Consider the following 21,180-nt stretch of genomic DNA (forward strand, 5'->3'; position numbering starts at 1 on the left):
ATAGCTTTCAGGCTGATGAGTAATATGTTTACTGGTTCTGTGTTGGATTTGCTTTTCTTGACATTCTATATGAGGGACTTTATATTCATGAAAAGATGATGATCATTTCACTATCGTTTTAGCAGCTCTTTAAATCTACAAGTTGTTTTGGTAAACTTGACACTTACACTGCAGCTGGCTGTGAATCAGATGCTGAAGCAGCGGGTGACTCTTGTAATAAAAAAAACATCTGAAAGGTCAAACATTGTTTATGTCTAACATTATTGCTATGCACATGGAGTTTCTCATCATGCATTTCTACCTCAGACATTTATTTTTCTGCTCAGCAGCATGGCTAATGGGAGATGCACACTATGATGATGGTCTGTTCATCCACCCTCTTTGTCATAGTCTGGAGAAAACCACAATGAGCTTCATCCCAATTTAGAAGTTATTCTTTAAAAACTCAATCTCAACTCAAGTTTTCAAGTTCTCAAACAAAATTTAACTAGCTTGCGATGGAAATAATTTTATTTGACTTATTAAATTTTGTCAATGGACCATAGTTACTGTCATTTCTTCAGTATGTACAGTATAAAAATGTTTTCTGAGATGCATCAATATCTGAGATGAAATGTTTTCATCTCGGATGTTGTTGCATGGTAACATTTGAAGTGTTGACATTTTTCGTATCATTAGTTAGTTTTCTGCTGTGCTCTGCATGAGAATAATTGGCTAGAACTAATGTGAAGATGTGAAGATTTTTAATAAACCGTAAATAAAATCATTAGTCAGCATAACTGTAACAGAAGTGGTTCACAAAATCCAAGGTTTGGCGCAGTTTGTTTGTATTAGGTCACAGTTTTTCTGTTTGATTCTCATTTTTGTACTCTTTTGTCACAAATTGATAATCCAACATTAATGGTTTTAAATTGTGACTTGTTCTGTGAGGCATGTTATGTGGTCATGCAAATGCTGAAAAAAACGAGTGATTTTCCATTAGGGATGTAATTGGGGAAGATTGAGGACAAAGCTAGATAAGATTTTGAGTATTAATTGGGCAAATCTTTTTTATTTCAAAATTATTTTCTTTTATTTCATAAATAAGGGTGGAAGCACTTCACATTAACTTGTTACCCAGAACACAAAAGTCATATATTGGATGTATTTGGTGTTTTCGGCAGTTTTCTGCATGTCTCTCTCTACATTCGGTTCAAGATGTAATGTGTTGATATAGAAGAAGAAATATTAATACTTTTGACTTGAATAGTCATAAATGAAGCATCAGCCATAACTATAGATCAGCTGAAAAATAACTTTAAAACATCCGAATCAAGATCATCCCAACACTGAATCATTTCTCTTGTCAAAAACCAGAAAACAAACCATGTAACTTAAATTTTTAATGCTCATTAAAGTAAAACAACAAACAAACAAAAATAGCCCAACCTTCAATGCTACTCAGTCGTTGTTAAACTGCTACTGGCAAACGCAGCTGTTAACTAGCAGCTCAGAAACATTTGGTAAATTGCACAACTTTCACTGAGACCTGTCGAATTAATCAAATTTACCCACATCCTGACGTGTGATAATGGCGGTGGCAATTTCCGCTCTTGATCGCATTGCTTCAGTTTTAACTTTCTGAATCAAACAGCTTCAGCTCTGCTTGGAGAAAAGGTTGTCATCCCATGTATTGTTCCATCCCTAAAGTATAAAACGGACTATTATTTAATCTTAATCACAAATGGCAATTCCTTGAGTAGATGCTTTCTTATTTGTTGAATTTCTGTGTGCATGTGTGTGTGCGGCTTTGTTTTCTGAGTTATTTATGCCGTTTGGCACTTTTAGAAGAATCTCAAGGTGACATTTCTTTGAAGACATAGTCTTAAAGGCCACACATTTCCTCCTGTGGGCGCTAGTGTATGTATGGGAGGCGAATGCTTATGTGACAAAGGGTTATCTGAAAAGTCACGGTTGGTTGAGTTTGTCTTTTGTTCTCTGTACACTGGGAGCCAATTAGGACACAAGATTGACAAATGTGCTCCTCCTTCTTATCCTTCTTACCTATCCCTCCCTGTGTCCTCCTTTCTCTTCCTTTACCTGTTTATTCTACTTTTCATTCTCTTTCTTTTACCATTCCTGTGAGGTGTTGACTTTTGTATTTAAAGTGACCTTCCAGTGATGTAAACTTTATAAGAATATTAAACTCACCTTTGCAACAATGTCAAAACGGGATGTATTTTCAACTATTCTCTGTGAGGATTAGATAAATTCTTTACATTTGAATGTACGAAACCAAAAAGAGAGTTTCATTGTTTTCTTGAATAATTTTTCTTTTAGAATTTTATAAAATCTGAAATATATCTGATATGTGTCTTCTCTTTCTTTGCTATTTTTGTCAAGCTTCGGCACCATTGGCATGAAAAGTTTCTTTGCAAACATTCTAGCATCATTGTACACTAATGAGTGTTGACTTTGCATAAAGTTCAGATAAGAATTTCACACACTTTCATCACTGGCATGTGTGTTAGTTCTGGAAGAAATGTGGAAAGCCTGTTTATTTTATTCATTGGATTGGATGATTGAAGAATTGAGGCACGTAGGCAATTAAAACTTTGCTTCATTTACAAACAGGAGGCTCAGTAATGCATGGAAAAATCATACAGAGTCAAAAGAGCATGGCACTTCCTCATTTTGTTGGTCACCAGAATGGTCACCCACTGCTGTGGGATGCCATACCCAAACAGAGTTCATTGCTAGTCAGTCATCATTGTCCTAATCACTACATGGATGTGGCTAATGCTTTAAACAAACTTTAAAGAGCACTGGTGCCTTTTTACAAATTTGTGTTACCACCATTTTGTTCATTTGGCTTTGTTCTAGATAGTTCCTGGGCTGTTCATTAACAACACACCCAATGTTAGCAGTTTGGGTCACATGGTTGAAACTTATACGCTGCTCAGTGTCCAATAACACATTGGACTTGGACATTGGACACTTTACCAGTGTTCCAAACACAATGGAACACTGGTAAAGATGTGTTTGCATAGTTGTATTCAAAATGTGAAATCTTCTGTCCCGTAAAAATGTCAAAGTTATATATTCCAAACCTTGGTAAGAGGATAGCCTGACTGCATATTGAAAGCCTCATTTTAGCAAGACTTTCTTGCCAAACTTCTGATCAGACCTGTAGATCCAATTTTGAGGAAGTAACATGTGGCCTGTATTTGAATGTGGCATTTGCCATTGGTTTTGAAGTTGACTTTAAAAATGAATAAGAAATCACTCTTAAGTGCAGACAAGTGGAGAAGATAACTGAATAAGGAATGAAAAGTTTAAAGGCAAGGTGAAAAAGGTTATGCTTTGATATATGGTCCATTAAGGCTTTTCCATGCAGCTCTTCCTTTACTTTGTCAATAAATGCAGACTTTTTGCCCCTCCTGCAGATAGGTTACAATTCTAAAGTACTAGTCAGGGGATCTGCATTAGCAGTAGAGCAGAGGGGAAGCTAAAAGCAGATTGATGAGGGCTTGAGGGAATAAATAAATTCCTGCGCTTTGAGACGGAGACTTTGACAAAGAAACAAGGTGGAACACTGATAAGAGAGAGAAAGATGCAGATGACAAGTCCTGTTTTACAATTTTCAAAGTGCTTTTTCTGGTCACGTAGCCACAGCTGGTGCATGACCAAGGTCAGGGTATTCAGATGAGACTGGATTAAATGTGTTCAAGCAGATGTGCACACAGATTCGCCTTCGTTTTTGACAAATGATAAGGACTTTGGTGTTAATTGCAACCGTGGTCAAGGAGAATGAAAGTACTGTAGTTACTACAAGTTATTGCTTAAACTGGATACTCAATGGGCAATTTAGGTTAACTTTGGATAACCTAAATTAGATCTAATTGAAAACATTTTGAACTCTGCTGAAAATAAAGCTGACTTTGAGATGTTTCTTGTAGATTTATTTTTTTTATTTCATTATCTTCTAAAAGTTGATTTGTACCTCGTTATGCAATGTCTATTTCTGGTTCCCTTGTCTGCTCAAATAATTTCCAGTTAGCATTCAAAACTTATCTTAAAACTAAAAATAAGGATATAACAATGTTTTTTTGTTCCATTCTCTTCAATGAGCTCCCATCTCATAAGTGTACCTCTGATTATTTTCCCTGTTTTTCTACCTCAGGCAAACAGAGGATTTGTCTGATCATTCTGAACCAGCCCATTGATAAGGAGCACCTACACACCCTCTGGGGTAAAGGTATGTAGCTCAAACGTCACAAACACAGATCGGACAAGACTTTTTTTCACAAATTTGTATTAGTTAGATCGGTTTGAAGAGACAATGTATTCCTTAAAATTTTTTGTGAAACTACGCTTTCTCTCTCTCCCTCTCTCACCTATAGTGAAAGTGCTTTGTATCGACTTTCAGACTGCCGGCGCTGTGGATTTTAAAAGTTGCACAGCGGAAGAACAAAGTTGACTTTAGGTTAAGCTGAAGACAGATTTGCTCGTTATCCTTAGCTGCTTTAAAATCCATAATTTTTTAAACACCTGTTGGACAAGCTGAGTGTAAAACCGCAGACATGTGATGTGTCTAACTGCTCCATCTCAATGCGGCCCAATCACAACCATATGGTGCTCGTTATATCTGCAAATTGCTAAGAAAATGCCTCAGATGAATGGTAATTATACGGAATTTAACGACTGAGCTGATTGAGGATGCAGCGTGCTACAGAACTGTTAGCCAGATTACAAACAGTGAAAGGTTAACTTAATGATTCCTTTCCCCTTGTAAATATGTTTGCGTTTAAAAATAAATTAAAAGTAAAAAACAAATTCAATTTGGAAATGTCTTACTTTGACATGTTTGTTGTCTTTCTGAACCTGAGGTTTTCTAAAAAATAAAACAAACAAAAAAAATTTACTCCACACAAATAAATAGCTCAAGATCATATTTGGCTCCAAACTTGAATAAGGAATGCAAGTTATTTTATTGTCTGTTATTACTTCATGACATTTGGTGACTTTTTGTAGAACAGTTGTTATTCAGAGTTGCATTTTTATTTTCCTGGTTTGTTAGAAGATAATAAATGTCTGTTTGACCTTTAAATTTTAGTGATTTCTTCAATAATAGTATATAATCTATGTCTGTCAATAAGTTGTTGATAACTTATTGATATCAGACATAAGTGTGTTATGACTTATGTCATCACACCTGTGATGGTGTAGGATACTTACACCATCACAGGTGTAAGTAACCTACACCTGTGATGTTTGGTCTCTTTGCCATTTTGTACTTTCAAGGTTTTGTTTTGTTAGCTTCTATAATTTTTCTGTCAATTTGTAGCCTCTCCGGGGGAAGTTTTTCCTAAACGCTCTGACAGCCGGTGATCTGAAGTCATTCTCTATAATCCTGTCATTTTCTGCTGTAACAAAAGGAGTTTCTGTCACAGATGATGACATTCATAAGCAGGAGGTTTCTCTTAATTGTTTTGGTTTCACCAGGAGTAATGCTGTACAATATGCTGCCATGTCCAATCTTGCAATAGGAAATGATTGGCAAATAAACTCATAATCAGCATCCTAATGATAAATTACTTTAAGATAGTTTAGTATTTCATAGAGTGAAATGTTTTCTTCCAGGTTAATATAAAGGAGTTATTTTACAGGTATGGGATAGAAGCAAAGGGGACGAAACAGCAATACATGGCTACAAAAATGAGGGAAAAACTATATTTAAGACAGGGGCTTTACAATCACATTAGGCATACTGTAATTGGTGCAGTATGAAGTGACTGAATGGCTTCACTTTTGCAATCACTGAATACTTGTTAAGCCCAAGGGCATTTTGGTGACTCTGCTACAGAACATGCATAAGAACCCTGCTGACATCAAGTTTGCTGGGTGTATTTGAATCTCACTACTTTTTTTTTTGTGGCAACCACATAGTATAATTAGCTTCCACGTGCACTCTGAAACCATTAATTGGGAACAGAGAAGTTATAAGACTTTATAAAAACAATGAATAAGTGTATATTTGTTTTGAGCAAAGGAACATCCAAATCTCCTTGCCTGTATTGTATTAAGGATACAAAATATTAAATGCCATTTTAACCTATGTTCTGCAAATTAATTTTTGTTTTAATCTACTAATTACATCTAAAAATGCACCAAACAGAAAATGTATGCAAATTAAAATGAGACTGACAGTTTTTTAATTTTTTTTTATTCATTGCAAAAGGAGCAATACACAGAGAAGTGACCTGAATCAGGTTATTTGGATGTCAAGGCCATGGAACATCAATTAAGCAATCCATTATAATTTATGAAAATGGAACCAACAAAGATTTATTTGGCAAGGTGTTTCATAAACAAACTTAACTTTGAAGACAAAGTTTGATTAAAGCCAATAGAAACCACTTCTGATTGAATTTTAATGAACATGTCTTTGATATTCTTATCGTCTGAGCGAAAACCTGAGCGGCACCTAAGCCCTCTCCATCTCAGCCGTGCAATGTCACACTTTCTTCGACATTGGCTTGACATGAGACAACCTTTGCAGAACATTTCGTAGCATTCGACAAAGAAAATCACATCATCCTGTTTCATGCTAAATGTTTTCTGCTCTTTGAGATAAAGATTGTTTTGAATTTCTGTAAGTCGGTTAAGGAAGACATTTAACAATTCTTAAATGGGGGAAATCAAACATTCCAGCACAGATCAATCAAGGACTGAAAGAAAACTTTGATAAAAATTAAAAACTATCAAGACAGTAAGTGTCCCCCCACCCCCCAAATATTTAATCTAACTTAACTATTTGGTCTAATTGGGAGGTATGAACCTTCTGATAAATTGTTATAAACCTGCACAATATTCCTCTTAGATCTTTCTTCTAATGGCAATTATGTCAGAGATTGGGAATTCTTCAGTTCTCCTTTTGACTTTATCCTCTTAAAGTGACACATTGTGGTTTTTGAAGTGTCTTAATCATTATTATCCTGCTGTTAAAATTTAATTAACTCTTAAAAGGTTCAACCACAAACCCGAAGCATGATCTACTCAATAGTTTTCATCTTAAAGAAGGTCTGTTTGTTTCTCAGTAATGCTCCTTGTTTTTCAAAGTTTTATTTCACTGTAATACGCCAGAAAAAACAATTGTGCTTACAATTTTTCGTATCCTTCTTTTGATTTGTTGACATTCAGTGTTGAATTTCAAAGTCTACAGTATGTAGGTTATGGCCCAAACAAACTATGTCTGGCTAGATGTAAGAAGTTTTCCAAGAGCCAAAATTCGTCATTATTTTCTTCCTTTGACATTTCACAAGAAAATAATTAATTAATCTTACTGAAATTTTTAAACCAAGCAATAGATGTACTTTGTCAGCATGATATAGCTTGATGCTGTCACAGAGCAGTTTGCCCCCTCCTGGTGTGTTTGACTTTAGAGAGAAAGCTTCACAGACACTTTTGGGGGTTTCTGAAGTCACAAGCAATTCTGTATTCTGGATCTCAAAACATGGAAGGCTTTCTTAATTAAATTTGCTGTAGGCGGCCATGCGCATGGGACTTGTGTAAGAAGTTTTGACGGGTTGATGGCTACGTGTGATGGACAGATCCCAGATCTCTTCATGTTGGATTGTAAACACGCTTGTAGCAAGTATATCTTTCCCTGCTTATGTATTTTTAATGGAGTTTATGTGATAAGCAGATGTCACGCTGCACACGAGCGTGTCTTATGGCGCGTCACTCTCCTGATGGTTGTTCACCTGGAGGCATCATAGCCATCTTGAAATACGCAGTTCTACCACAAATAAACACGGCTGATTCTCAGGTCTTCTGATCTGCGGCCCCTCGGGCCCCGACTCTTTACCTGTGGGAGAGGTGAAGCAGCAGGGAGCACCGGAGTGATACAGGCTGCCAACGATGATCAAAGGGAAACTCAAGAGTGTGATGTTGTTAAGTCGGATCAAGCGGCTTATCTCAATCACGCACCCCCTCTCTCGTCTAGACCATCAGTCATCCACTCATTCACTTGCTCACTAAATCACTCCCCCATTTACCTACTCTAAGAAGCTTCATCGACTCATTGCGCAACACCGCAAACAAGGAGTTCAATAACGCAATCAGCGCTGGTGGTTATTGCAGCGAAGCAAACAAAAATGTGCCTGCGTTGATTACAAGTGCCTCGGTTTATCATTTATTGATACTAATAACCTTGTTGAAGTCTGAGAACGGCACCGCACCTGCAAGCCGTGCCAGTCAGCCGAAGTGATAAGTTGCTGGGAACAAAAAGCAGATGTTCTTCCTGCACAACACGCTTGAAAACATGCCGAACAGCATTAATAAATGTATCGGGAGTTTGAAAAGAAAATCTTTGCAAGGATTGACAGCAAACCGCAGCTAAAGCTCTAATTCCAGCAAGGCTGCCGCAGCAAGAATGAGTTGGTGGAATTGGGTCATCTCGAGTAAGAAGGACCGAAAGAATCCTGCTGGCTTTGCAAAGCAACAGAGTGGAGCTAGAAAGAAAGAAAATGAAATATTTGTGCAGGAGATCAATCAAGTGTGGGGAACAGTGTAGAAATCATGTTGGATCTGGGAGGCAAGGTGACAGACGGAGGGGCAGAGAGGTGAGCCGAAAGATGAAGGGAGGACATCACACATGATGCTAAGGACCGGGATCTTTTTTGTGACTGTTTGCCCTCTCATGCTCTGTGCTTAAGCCCCCACTTGACAGGTTTTAATCTTCCCCCCGAACCTCATCAATACAGGCCTGCTCCACAGTCACCATGTTGTTGTGTACACTTACCTTTTCTGCAACTCAACAGCGGCATAAATGAAAGCACTTAAAGGGCTCAGCGGAGTGTGAGGAAGTGTATTATCTATCATTCAGCTGTGAGTGACAGGAGTAGCTGGTTCTTAAACCTGCTGGGAAGGGATTACAATGGGTAGTTTACTTACAAGGTCATTGCTCTTGACTGGAGCTGCATTTCCAGCACAGCTCCGTATCATTTTGTCGTCAGGAGTTTTATGATTAAAAGAATTATAATTGCAAAGTATTTTTTTTATTGTTGCTAAAGAGTTTTTACCTCCAACTGCCCTTTGATGTCAAACAGGAAGGTGCCAACAGATCTCTAAAACCCTTTATGCTGCAAAGTCGAGCCGCTGAGGAACGTTCTAGCATATAACACTTGTAGATGTCAGTCATGTGGTAGCAGTGCTTAGCTGGGTTGTTTGTGTCAAAAGGAAATCCACATAGACACTCGGATGTAAGGTGGCATTAAAACAAATTTCTCCTACATTTCCCCAACTGTTTTAATCTCCCTTCTAATGGCTATTATCCTCTGTTTTGAATTTCTGTCGTGCATGCTTAATTCAAATGTGTGAAACAGAAATGGAAGAACTATGCCAAAACAACCAACGGGATTTTTATTTTTATTTTTTTCCAGTGAGGGAATGACAGTAATTGCATTTTACCACCTGTGGATGGAGTGCAGATGGAGGGTTGATGTTTCTCCAGTTCAGATTACCCACTTTAGCCGTTTAGTGTAATAAAGACAAACAGGACATTAAGATATCTGGAAAGACAAAAGCTCCCACAAGTCTTGTGGAAAGTTTAAAGGAACATTAAGCAGATGCTTTATGAATATTTGTCTGGCTTAACAGTGTGTTTAGAACAGCTGTGTCAAACTAGAAGACTACTAGTTCTTCCAACAGTTCTTCAACCACACCACACTTCTTTTTCTCATAGTATAACATTACTAAATTGAAAGGTATCTTAAACAGAACATACTGGTGTAAACCTTCCTCCTCCATATGTCCAAACACACTGATTAAACGAATTCCGAATCGAACTTGAGCTGGGAGAAGATTCCCAATACATTTATGTCCTAGTGTAAAAATACCATAAATACTATTGCATCATAGTTATTTAATGATCTAATTGCTTTTATAGAAAAAAAGAGCAATACGTATTTCTACTGCTTGGACAATAACAGAGAATACAGATTATTACAGTCATATTTTGATCTGCATTTATAGACTTATGTAAAGAAATATAGAACATCAGCAAAATGTAGTCATCGCACAGACTATACCATAAATATGCCCTTAATTTTAGGCCAAAAGATTGTTTAAACCCACCAAATGTATTCAAAGACAGAGGTTGAAAACTCAAAAGGATAAAAGACTGCCTTTGCTGCTATAAACTTAAAGTCAGGCTGTCTTTATTGCTCTTTTACAGCCCGAATGAACTGCAGGGAGGTCTTGACATGTCAGGGAAAATATGGTTTATTTTTAACACGTCTCGTATATCTCTGTGCTTCCTCTGATATAATCAATACAGCCCTTACAGATACCACAAATAGTCAACTTTAAGGTTTCTTTCCACAGTAGCAAGAAGGGTTTTGAGTGGACAGTCATTTCTGGATTTTTTCATGAATTTTACGCTGACCACACCCGACTTTTCAAGCCTAACTTTTCAAAAAAAAAAAAAAAAAAGGCACAGTGTTGCCTTTTCCCTCTCCATCGATCTGTAGCTAAACCACAACAACAGAGAAAAGAAGATTCACTTTTATCAAACTAAAATTAAAAGTAGTTTATTAAAAGTGAATATTTTATCAAATTTGCCACAATGTCTGATAAGTAAAGAGTTGCCTTCTTTTTTTGCCCCTTTTCTGTCTCGCATCAGCTCAGAGACTCCAGCAGCATGACACACAGAAAGTTCTCAAACAAAACTCCCTGCAAACCAATTTGTAATGATGAGATTTTTCTGCTAAACCTGCTTTTTGTAATGTGCAGGTTGTAACTCTGATGTCAGATGAAGAAGGAACCTGCGAAAAGCTGCTGGGAAAACTCCTGAATTCAACACTTGTTAGAACATTGAAATTCTCCATTCAAGTTTTTTTTTTTTTTTAGAGCTGTAGAGTTTTGCGAACTGTAATTATTTCTTTAGGGTCAGGGTCTCAGAATATGTTGGGTTTGGATTTTATCTTTAAGCATATACTCATTATATTGCCACAAACATGCTTGTCTTCTAGGACCTTGAACAGTTTTCAAGCTGTTGGATGTTTGTGTGTGTTTGCGTGTCCATGTGCACAAACTTATAAACAACTTACGAGTGATGGCTTTATGTTTTGTCGTCAGGCTTCGAGGAAAAGTTGCCCGTTTTTTTGAGAAGTCATCATTTGAATTCTGTTCAGCCTTTTCTCTCTGTAAGAGATAATGACTTATTTACATACATTCCAATCATTGCTTGACACAAAACGTAGACGCCGAGTCGTGATTGGGAATAACACACTTTTAACAGCTTTTTCCTGTTTGTCACAGTCAGCTTGACTTCTCACTCCTCTACCCATTCCCCACAAGAATGAATAATCCTTCTCCTCACTAAATCTAGTATCCTAAACCAAAAATATATCCTGAATCTATATTGGGAATATTGAGTTATGTAATTTTGGTGTGAAGAGAAACATGAATTTCCTAACATATTTTAAAGAGAAATTATGCCTTCAGTGTGATATCATTTGCGTGGAATATGTGAAGCTTAGCAGTAACTCTGAGATCTTGTCTGTTTTGAGAGCACTTGCTGGTTAATTGAATTACTTATATTTATAATTTATTTAAATTTGGAAACAAAATATGTTCTTCTTGAAGTGTGATTTTTTTTCATTCTTGTCGCCAGGAAGCGTCTTCCCCTGTGTTGTTTTGATAATTAAATACACCAGCTTGAGATGACTTAATTAACACCTCAAATTACATCCAGTCAATGTAGGTTTTCTAAAAGTAAAGTTAAAAATAAATAAAAAAAATTATAATCAAACGTATCTGAACATGTATATATGTAGATGGCAGAGTTATATCAGGGCTTTGGGATGGACCCAACTGGCAAAAGTGGAACAAACGTACAAGCGTTGCCCGTCTCTTTGGTGCATTCATGACTTAATTTTGAACAAGGTGCAAGCGGAGAACACCATCTGATTCTTTGAAGTTTCCCCGAGTGTGCGCAACAGCAGCCCCGAACAGAAAGGGGGCCTTAAAAAATAGGCTTTCTACTCAATTTGAGAAGAACAGAAGCCACGAAAGAGCATGCATTTGCAAATAGTTTGCATCTAATTTAGTTAATCATGAATAACATTTCAGAAGTTGAAAATAACTGCCAGCTTGGACTGCTTTTAATCATTTTGCAGCAATTGCACTTTAGCTAATTTAAACCTTATTTGAACCCAATGCATTTACTGAATATAATGGAATTAAGTTTATTTATTCAGCTAAAAAGTCTTCAATGCCGATGTTGGTTTTAAAGGAGTAGCATTTAAATTGCGCATTGTTATGCCATTTGTTTATTAAATTGATTTATTCAAAAGCCACAAGTAGAGTTTGGGAAGAAACCTTTTATAGGAATGAAAAGCAAACAGTCGTGAATTAGGTGCGAGACGAGAATGTCGATTCTAAAGTTCAATACATAAAATACGTCTAAAAATTATTCGTTTTAATTATTGATGACTTTATTCCATGAAAAGCTAATCTCTGTTGCAATACATTCAGTTTAATTCGCTTTATTTATATAGTTCACAACAAATGTCATAACTTCATAAAAAAGTTATTTAAATTTGATCAGACATGCATTCCAATTAATCGTAGTTGTCATTACGTCTAGTTTATTATTCAAAGTTGTACAATGTCTTTCCTTTATGCATCAGAAAACAGAGGAAGGCAAACTTATATTCACAAAAAACCCTTTGATCCTTAATATCTTATTTTGCTGCATAATACTATTTAGATCCAGTTTACCTGTTAAACATTTGGTCTGATATTTTGATTACGTAATTTATACCAGTTAAGTCGCATTGCAAGCTAAAGTGGCTGTGCAGGTAGCAAACAAACAAAAGAAAATATATAATATTCATAATTATTTCATTTTTAAGGTTGATACAAAGACAGCAGTAAACACTGATGCAGCTCTTTAAATCAAACCTGCAGCGCCTGTATTACTGGGTTTTTTTTGTGTGTTTTTTTCACAATAGCTGTATCTTTTCATCACTGTCCAATCAATTGTTTATGTGGTTTTGGAAGCTTGTTTTTTTTTTTATTATATAATTTTTAACATTTAATATGCTCAGGAGTCTGACTCAATTTTTTTATGTTATTGTTCTTTTGGAATTTGTCTGAGCATTGCACAGTCTGACCGCAAGATGAACTTTCTTTTTGTGGCAAACGGTCTTCTTTTTTTTCCCCCCTCTTTCAATCTTCCTTGGTGTGGAATTTTGGACTCTATAAAGTGTGGGAAGATCCTTGTGACCCTTCTCATATTAACAGGCAACATAAATTGCTTCTTTAAGATGATCGCTGGTGTTCTCTCTACTGACTCAACGTAAAGCTGAATGTGCTACACCAGAAATCTGTTAGAAGTTGTGTTTCTTTTTTCTTCAGATAGGCGTGGCAACCCCCAATGGTAATCTGTTAATCGAGTACATTTAAATAACAGCAGCCGGTTAATTTGTTAACATGCAATATCTAGCTGCTGTTTTTGTCATTTTAATTATAGTTCATGCTAATGCAAATATTTAATCACACATTCTTTCTTTTACTCCCTTCAAGCTTTTGTAATTGTATTCTGTCTGGATATTTAGGGTTGGGATGATGCCAGTATTTTATCTCAAAGCACTTAATGGTGTGTATAAATTAAATTTTCTTCACTTTATGCAACCCTACTCTTTCCTTTTAAATGAGGCTTCTATTGAGGTCCAAAGGTTATTGATCATCAAAGGATGAGGGCTTCGCATGGTTGGCTTTTGGGACGAAGAACTTTGTGTGCTCAGTGTTCTCTCCAAATGCATGCATGGATTTTCTGCAGGTCCTCTGGCATCCTGACACAGTCCAGATCAAACATGTTGATCCGGACTGTGCACTCAGTGCACATTTTAACTACTTGAATCCACATATCTTGAGGGGCACACTAACTCAAAGGCCACCTGAGGTGAAAACCAATTTCAAAGACAAAGAGTACCACTGTTGGCTTTGAAGCGACTAACAATGAGAGGCGTTTTGTATTTTAACAATAATTACAATGAGGTTTACAGCAATTTCTCATTGAGTCACACAAGTTGACAGACTGTACTGTTGTTTGTCTTTCTTTTCCCATCAGCTCTCTTGAGGGCATGTGCTGATGGAGGTGCCAATCAACTTTACAACATCACCGCTGGAGATCGTGACAAGTGAGTTAGCCTTAGTTTCGCATTTGAATAAGTTAATTAGTGTTTTGACTCGCATGCCTAACTTGGTGCATAATCGTGCGTTTTGGAAAACTGCCAGGAAGCGGAGAAGCTTTTCTCTCTGCATGTCTGAAAACATGAACAGCGGCAGCTTCCAAACCACATTGTGCATCTAAAACCGTTATCTGGCTGCATGTCTATGATTGTTTAATGGATTTCTGTGCTCCAGGTGAATAAATGTGCCCCGTTTGTACGTGAGTGCAGGGTGTGTTTCTGATGAAGTAGCACAGGTTGGCAATTTGCAGCAGCATTTATTTATTTATTTATTTATTTATATTTTTTTTTTACGGCTAATGGAGGGCTGCTGTCAGGACAGAGATGGATCTGGGGATCACTGGGTCCCTGAAGTGTCGAGACTTTCACATTAACACCCAGAGTGTGAGCATGGAGTGTGTGTGCTTTTCATCAGGGTGCGAATGGGATGTTAGATGTGTCTGTGTTTGTCTCACTGTGTGCATGTCCTTGCAATTCTACAGCCGTAACAACCACTTGAAGCTGTTGACTTTGGAGGTAAGGACATGTTTGCCAAGTGTCATTATTTAGTACAATTATGTCCTTTTTTTAAAAAAATTTTAGCAATCAAATTTATGTAATCATTGAATCTGCAATGGAAATATAAAGTTCTGAAATGTTCTTGATAAAATATTGTAAAATGTAAATATGTCTAGGCACATACTAAAATAATGATCAACCTTCTAATCATTTTTTATAGTATGTTCACCAATATATATAAGTAGTTAAAATTACAAAAGTATACAAGTTAACCATGTTGTCAGTACTTGTGGATTTTAACAAGAAATGTTGAAGGCTAAAAGTTTAACATGATAAATGGAGAAATATAGTTATTGGAACTTTATTTGAAATCACAATTTTTCTTCAGCAATTCAACACATAAGCAGTGCCATCAGACAATTGCTTTCTAGAATAATTGTGTTCTAACCACGGAAAGTATAATTGCGTATTATAAAACTGAGAAATGGCTTTTTCAGTTGAATGACAATTATATTTGAGCAATTTGTGGTAGAAAATGACTCTTGTTAAGACAATAGCAATGGCTTTATTATTAGTTGGCAGTCAAAGCTCAACCAACATTTTTCAGTCTAAGTCATTTTCACTTTTAGTCTACAACCAGATTTGGGGATTTTGGTTTATGTGAATAACAATTAACATGTTTTTATTTCAAAGTATTTTCATTTTTGATAAACCAATCCCTGTCAAATAGACAATTCCGTCATGATTCAGGATCCTGACAATTAGAATGCAAACCCTTGACATTGTGAATGCCTTCGGCGGAAAAATTTCTGGTGATGGAAAATTTGCCTCTAAATTTGTACAGTTTGAAATAAATTTTCAACTATATTCTTAGACATAAAATCACCAATACATGTAATATTTAGGGTCTTGTATTTAGGGATTGAAGAAAAAAAGCCACGTTTCCTAGAGAAGGTCGGCACTTGCTTGGGGCGAACTTACAACATCCACTCAAAACACTGGAAAAAAGGATTCAGCTGAGATTTGAACCAGAGTTTTTGATGCTGTGAAGCGATAGTGGAAATCACCACAGCGGTGCGCACTTTTTACCTCTCAATCAAGAGGCCCAATTTAAGATCATTAGAGGTGCAATTATGTGAAGTTACTGGTCAGAAATCACTTTGTGCCTTGTGCTAATCTTAAAGAGAGGTCCACTTTAATTACCTGAAGCACCATTGTAATATTTTTCTGGGTATTTTGCTAGGAAATGCTTCTTTTGATGCATAATTTAAGCACGTATATATCTGTATGTACTTTAAGCATGCTAAACAAAAAGGGTCACAGCATTTAGAGAGCATTTAGTTCAACATTTTTACCTTCATCTGAAATATTTGCAGAAATATAGCTGTAGAGCTTTACACATCAATTTTAACTCTCTTTAAGTCCCAACTTTATAAAGAAAAAGTCTGTGTGCTATAAGTTATTTCCATATGAGGAGAAAGTTATTTTTTTTACAACCAAATAACTTAAATTTACTGCATTACATGCTTTCAAAAAAAAGTAAATGATGGAAAGCCTTATGGGGGAAAATAATAATGGCCTTAATTAGTGAAGTGTGGATAAGAGTGCATTTGACCCCATGGTTGCCTGTTTGTGGATATTCAAGTAGGAACAAAAAAAAAAAAAAGAGGATAATAAAAATTCTTGCTCAGTTTCCACAGAGCGTTCTGCTGTCACCAGAACAGAGTGGGTGGACGGCATCCCGCTGTTAAAAGAAAGGTGCCACGTAATTTTCTGTCAAAACAACATTAATGGTAGACATTAGGGATGTAGAGTGGAGGGTGTGCTGTAGGCTAAGGCTTTCTGCTTTCACGATGAGTCAAGTGACAATGATTCCACTTCACATTGTGGTGGTGTTAAATAAATATGGCATATTTTTGAACCAGATAAAGACTGCACCCCGCTTATTATTTAAGAAGTCTGGCTCAGTGCATATATATATATATATATATATATGTATAAAGGATAGAACATACTCACACTATGCATTTGAGATTATGGATTAGTGGTTTTCCTGTTGACACTTTTGCCTTCTTCAATCTCGAGTTGTTTTTTTTGTTTCTTTTTTACTTTATTTAGGTGCTGCACAATTTTGTTCTTGAGTATTTACTCAGCCAAGATATTTTTCATTTTTCATTTTTTTCATGTCTACTTAAAGACGTGCTTCTTTTCTAAATAACTTATTTCTTTAAGTTGTGAGTTCCCTCAAAGTGCAATCTTCTCTTTTGAAAAGCAAACTGTGGAAAAATGTTCAGCACTTTAATCTAGTATTGCAAATCTATCTGCCTTTTAAAATGGAAATATAATTGTAACTTTAGTGTAATTGGTATGCGGTGACAGAATTGAAAAAATGTGCATGGCAATCTATGCCATGCACATTTTTTTTTAAAGAAATCTCTTCGATCATTTTTACTTTTTTAGCAAAACGACTGTGTGACAGCAATGCAAAGCTAACTGCATGTACTGAACCTGAGCTAAATTTGCTTTTATTGAAGCTCATAACTTTTTCATTAGAGCTGCATCCTCAAGCCCTCCTGTAAATGTCACCGAGTATTATCCCAGCTTCAAATGAAAATAGTATTTTGCCTAATTTGTGCATTTTATCTAATCTTCTGAGGATATAAGTCAAAAGACGGATGAGCATGGAGGAGATCTTTCCTGAATGTCAGAGGAGGTAATTGTGTGCAGGCAGAGTTTATAGCACTTCCAGCTGTGGGCGTGTGTGTGTGCGCAGTTTGACGGAGTTGCAAACATAAGCGAATATGATTGTGTCAGTATTTGACTAAGCGCGAGTCTGAGAGGAAGAGGCTTTCTGAGCACAGTTGTGTCAGCATATTATTGTGTATGTATCAGGGCTTGGAGCAGATAATGCTGTCACCCTTAGCAAATGAAGTCGTCAAGCCCAAGGCTTCTTATTTCATGAGAGTTAGAGCTGAAGAAAAATCTCAGAATGATTTGCTGTTGGTTTGTCTTTGCACCACATTTGCCATTCATGTGCTGAATGACAAATATACTTTATTTGTTTACCTATTAAGCAGGGACCTCTAAACATTGTGTGGTGCCGACTGAAGTTTGAAAGAACGCTGCTTGCTGGGTTGTAAAAGTGTTGTTTTAGATGGGCAATTATGAATTATGAAGTTGTATTGGAATTATTATACAAGGTCATCTTCCTTCAAGACGGTAACCCTTTGAAATAGGCAAGATCAGGTTTGTATTTGATACACATACTAATGCAATGTAACTTACAAGTTCCAAGAATAACATGTTATTGAACTGCATACATTTACAAAAGGGCTTAGTAAGTACCTTTCTAGAGCGATCATACCCATTAAGCGCCACAGACGTCAATTACAATTACCAACAGAAAGAAAAATCAATCTCTAATTCCACACTCATAGTTAAACTCCCTTGTGCATTGTTCAAACTCGCAACATGTGATCCGTCTGCACAAATTAGATATGGGATTTATGCGGCAAAACGTCTCCCGACTATTGTGAATAACTTAATAAAAATTGTAAGTTTGTCGGCATGTGTTCTGCTCCATAGACGGTGTTGTACAACTGTAGTTAATGCTTGTCACTGATCCATCAACTGGCTGCAGTTTTTCACATTCATCATTGTACGTTCTACCTTATTGGTTCAATTGGTCCCTTAGATGAGGCTTTATCTAAAAGTAAAATTAGTGTGACATTGTGCTTCCTACTGAAAACTGAAGTAACCTACTGTATACACTGTTGTGTCAAACTAGCATTAGTCTCTTGAACTAATCTATATCAATGTAGACGTTTTTGTGTTGTTTAAAGAGGATTGGGTTCCTATTTACAGTGAGTGTTTGTACGTCTTGTGCTATCCTTTCGTTTCATTTCCTGTTAAAATTACTAGTGTACAAAATCTAAAAACACAATTATAACTCTTCTTTTCCAAATTATGACTAATAGATGCACTTAGAGAACATGATATATGAGCTGCAGCTGTAAAGAGGGTAATATGTTGGCTGCGTGTGGTTATTGGATTCCAAAAAGCAAGCAAAACAAAGAGTGATGCCACACCTCCTCTTATCTATTTGATTACCAAGGCAGTGTTGGAGGGAAAGGCTTATGATGGAGCTGCTGGGGCTAATTACAAAAAATACCCAAAGAATTACGAGTTCTGCCAAGTGAATCGTCTCTGCCAAAGTCTAATCTAATAACATACCATGAACACACATGAATGCTAGCATCTATGTGAATGTTGAATTATTTATTCTTGGACTAAAAACAAACATAAGAACAATGAGTCCTGAAGGGGGACACCAGAAAGAGTTCTGTTTGTTTTAGTTTTATGAAGTGGAGTTGTGTGGGGTACTTGAGTGGTCAGTCGCTCAGCAGTTAAAGTAATCCTGGTGTTGAAAATAAGTGAAGAACTCTCCTGAGGGAGGCGAGTTAAAAGCTTCTCAGCACAGGGACAAACGAAAGATCAAAATTTCATGATCCAATTTCTTTCAGTTTCAGATTCTGTATTTGAATCCCAAAATAACAACTGTAAGACCGTGGGATTGAATAATTATCAAAGAAGACACAACATATTTATCGGAAGAGTAGAGAGGAGGATACATAGGGAAGCCCCAAAAAATTATAAATCGACTCGATGATGGAACAGAAAGCACTCTGTCTTTTTACTTGTAAACAATTTACATTATAGTCAAACAAAAACTGAGTCATGTACCTTTAATATCTGCCCAGAAGCTTCAATAAGCATATGAAGCTTATTGGTATAAAGTGAGGTTGCAGCTTTGTTGACCATCGCTATCATGTACAGAGCCAGAACAGGAGAGTTCATCTATATATCAAATAATATATTTGATATATAGATGGTTTTGAGGGATCAGATTCCCAGGTTGATTACCAACTGGGTACAACTCTGTTTGAATCTCTCTGTTCAGCTGATGTTTGAAAAAGGCTTCAATATAAGATACTTTTTTTTCTCACTGGCATGGATTCCTTTCACTCAGAATTGAGTGAAAGGAATTTGGAGGGGTTTTTTTTAAGCCACATGCTGTTCATTAGGAAAACTTCTGCTTCCTACTTCCTCTTTGCTCTCAAAACCTTAAAATCTTACCCTTTCTGTCATTGTGAAGTACATTTCCATCCATTTATAGCATCTCCAACAGACAAGAATAGGGCCATCCCTCTGGAGAAACCGAAAGATAGCTGTTTCCATTCTTCCATTTATGCCTCAACTCTCACTACCTGACTAAGATGTTAGGAACAGGCAGGTGTTTGGAAAAGCAATGTGATATTCTACCATATAAAAAAAAAAAAAAAAAAAAAAAACGTAAGACTAAAAAATGCTGTGCAGTAGTAGGGAAGGTACATTATCATTTCTAATTTGCCTTCATGTCTGCAATTCACAGCAATTCATCTGAGCCAGAGAGCTAAATTTGTCCAACTGCATTGGTTTAGGATTGTTTTGTGTATGAGCTGTAATTATGGTTTTCAAAGTGCTTCATCTACCACTTCATTGTCTTTTCTCTTTTGATTGGGGGAAAATGGAGTGATAGGAGAGATGCAATCAGAGGCATATTTTTTCCATTATTGAAAAGGACATCACGAATGAAGTGTTTTTCACATAATACTTGAAAAAAATGACAGACTATATTTAAATTGTGGACATACGGTTTGAACCAGAGGTTTGCATATACTTCTCATTAGGATAAATACCTTTAATATGTTGGGCTTTTTTTTTTTTTGACAGTACATTTGTATTTTGGTGGACTGATTTTACAAAGTACAACTTTATTTATTTAGCAAATACAAAAAGCATGGTGTGCAACTTTGAATTTATTGTGGATTTTCGGTAATCCATGCAGGGTCAAAGACATGTACAGACAAGTTCAAACATCCCCAATAATGTTTGGTTAAAAGTCTCTTCAGTCATATCTTGTTAGGGAAGAGAAAATTAGTTTTTAGACAAAAAATAGTTCAATCATTTGGAGAGCGTGGAATGAAAAAAAAACAAAACCTTTGAAAGATGAAAAAGTTTTGTTTTAGAGAAAATTAGGGGAAAAAGTTAACAAGGAAGACGCAGGGGTAGAAATAGACAAATGCAGACTGATAGACAAATGGACACACACTCGCGTACATACACGGGCAAAGACAGACAAAGGTCACACTGCCATCCCCGCCACCGGCGCTCAGACAAACTGCTAGTAAAATGCTCTATTTCCCATCCAAATTAAACTGTCAGTTAATATTAATGTGAAAGTGAAGACTGTCAGCCAGCGCAAGATGCATACACACAAACACAAACGCAAACAGCTTTTACGCCCAAACACACGGACACAAATGCAGAATTTCGAATCTCGCCTGGTCAATTACTGGCAGCCGAATGTGGCATGCACGCAGGTCACAAAGAGGTCTGT

General features: G+C 36.5%; 1 protein-coding gene across 1 annotated transcript in view; it reads left to right on the forward strand.

Annotated features, from left to right (window-relative positions):
• Positions 1-21,180, forward strand: part of tpk1 (thiamin pyrophosphokinase 1) — a 73,028-nt gene that overhangs the window by 10,032 nt on the left and 41,816 nt on the right. Inside the window, exons 3-4 of the mRNA XM_008396156.2 lie at positions 4,163-4,237; positions 14,123-14,192. Of these exons, the coding sequence (XP_008394378.1) occupies positions 4,163-4,237; positions 14,123-14,192 (145 nt within the window). The remainder of the gene's footprint in view (positions 1-4,162; positions 4,238-14,122; positions 14,193-21,180) is intronic.

Source organism: Poecilia reticulata, linkage group LG20 (assembly GCF_000633615.1).
Source record: "Poecilia reticulata strain Guanapo linkage group LG20, Guppy_female_1.0+MT, whole genome shotgun sequence".
NCBI lineage: Eukaryota > Metazoa > Chordata > Actinopteri > Cyprinodontiformes > Poeciliidae > Poecilia > Poecilia reticulata.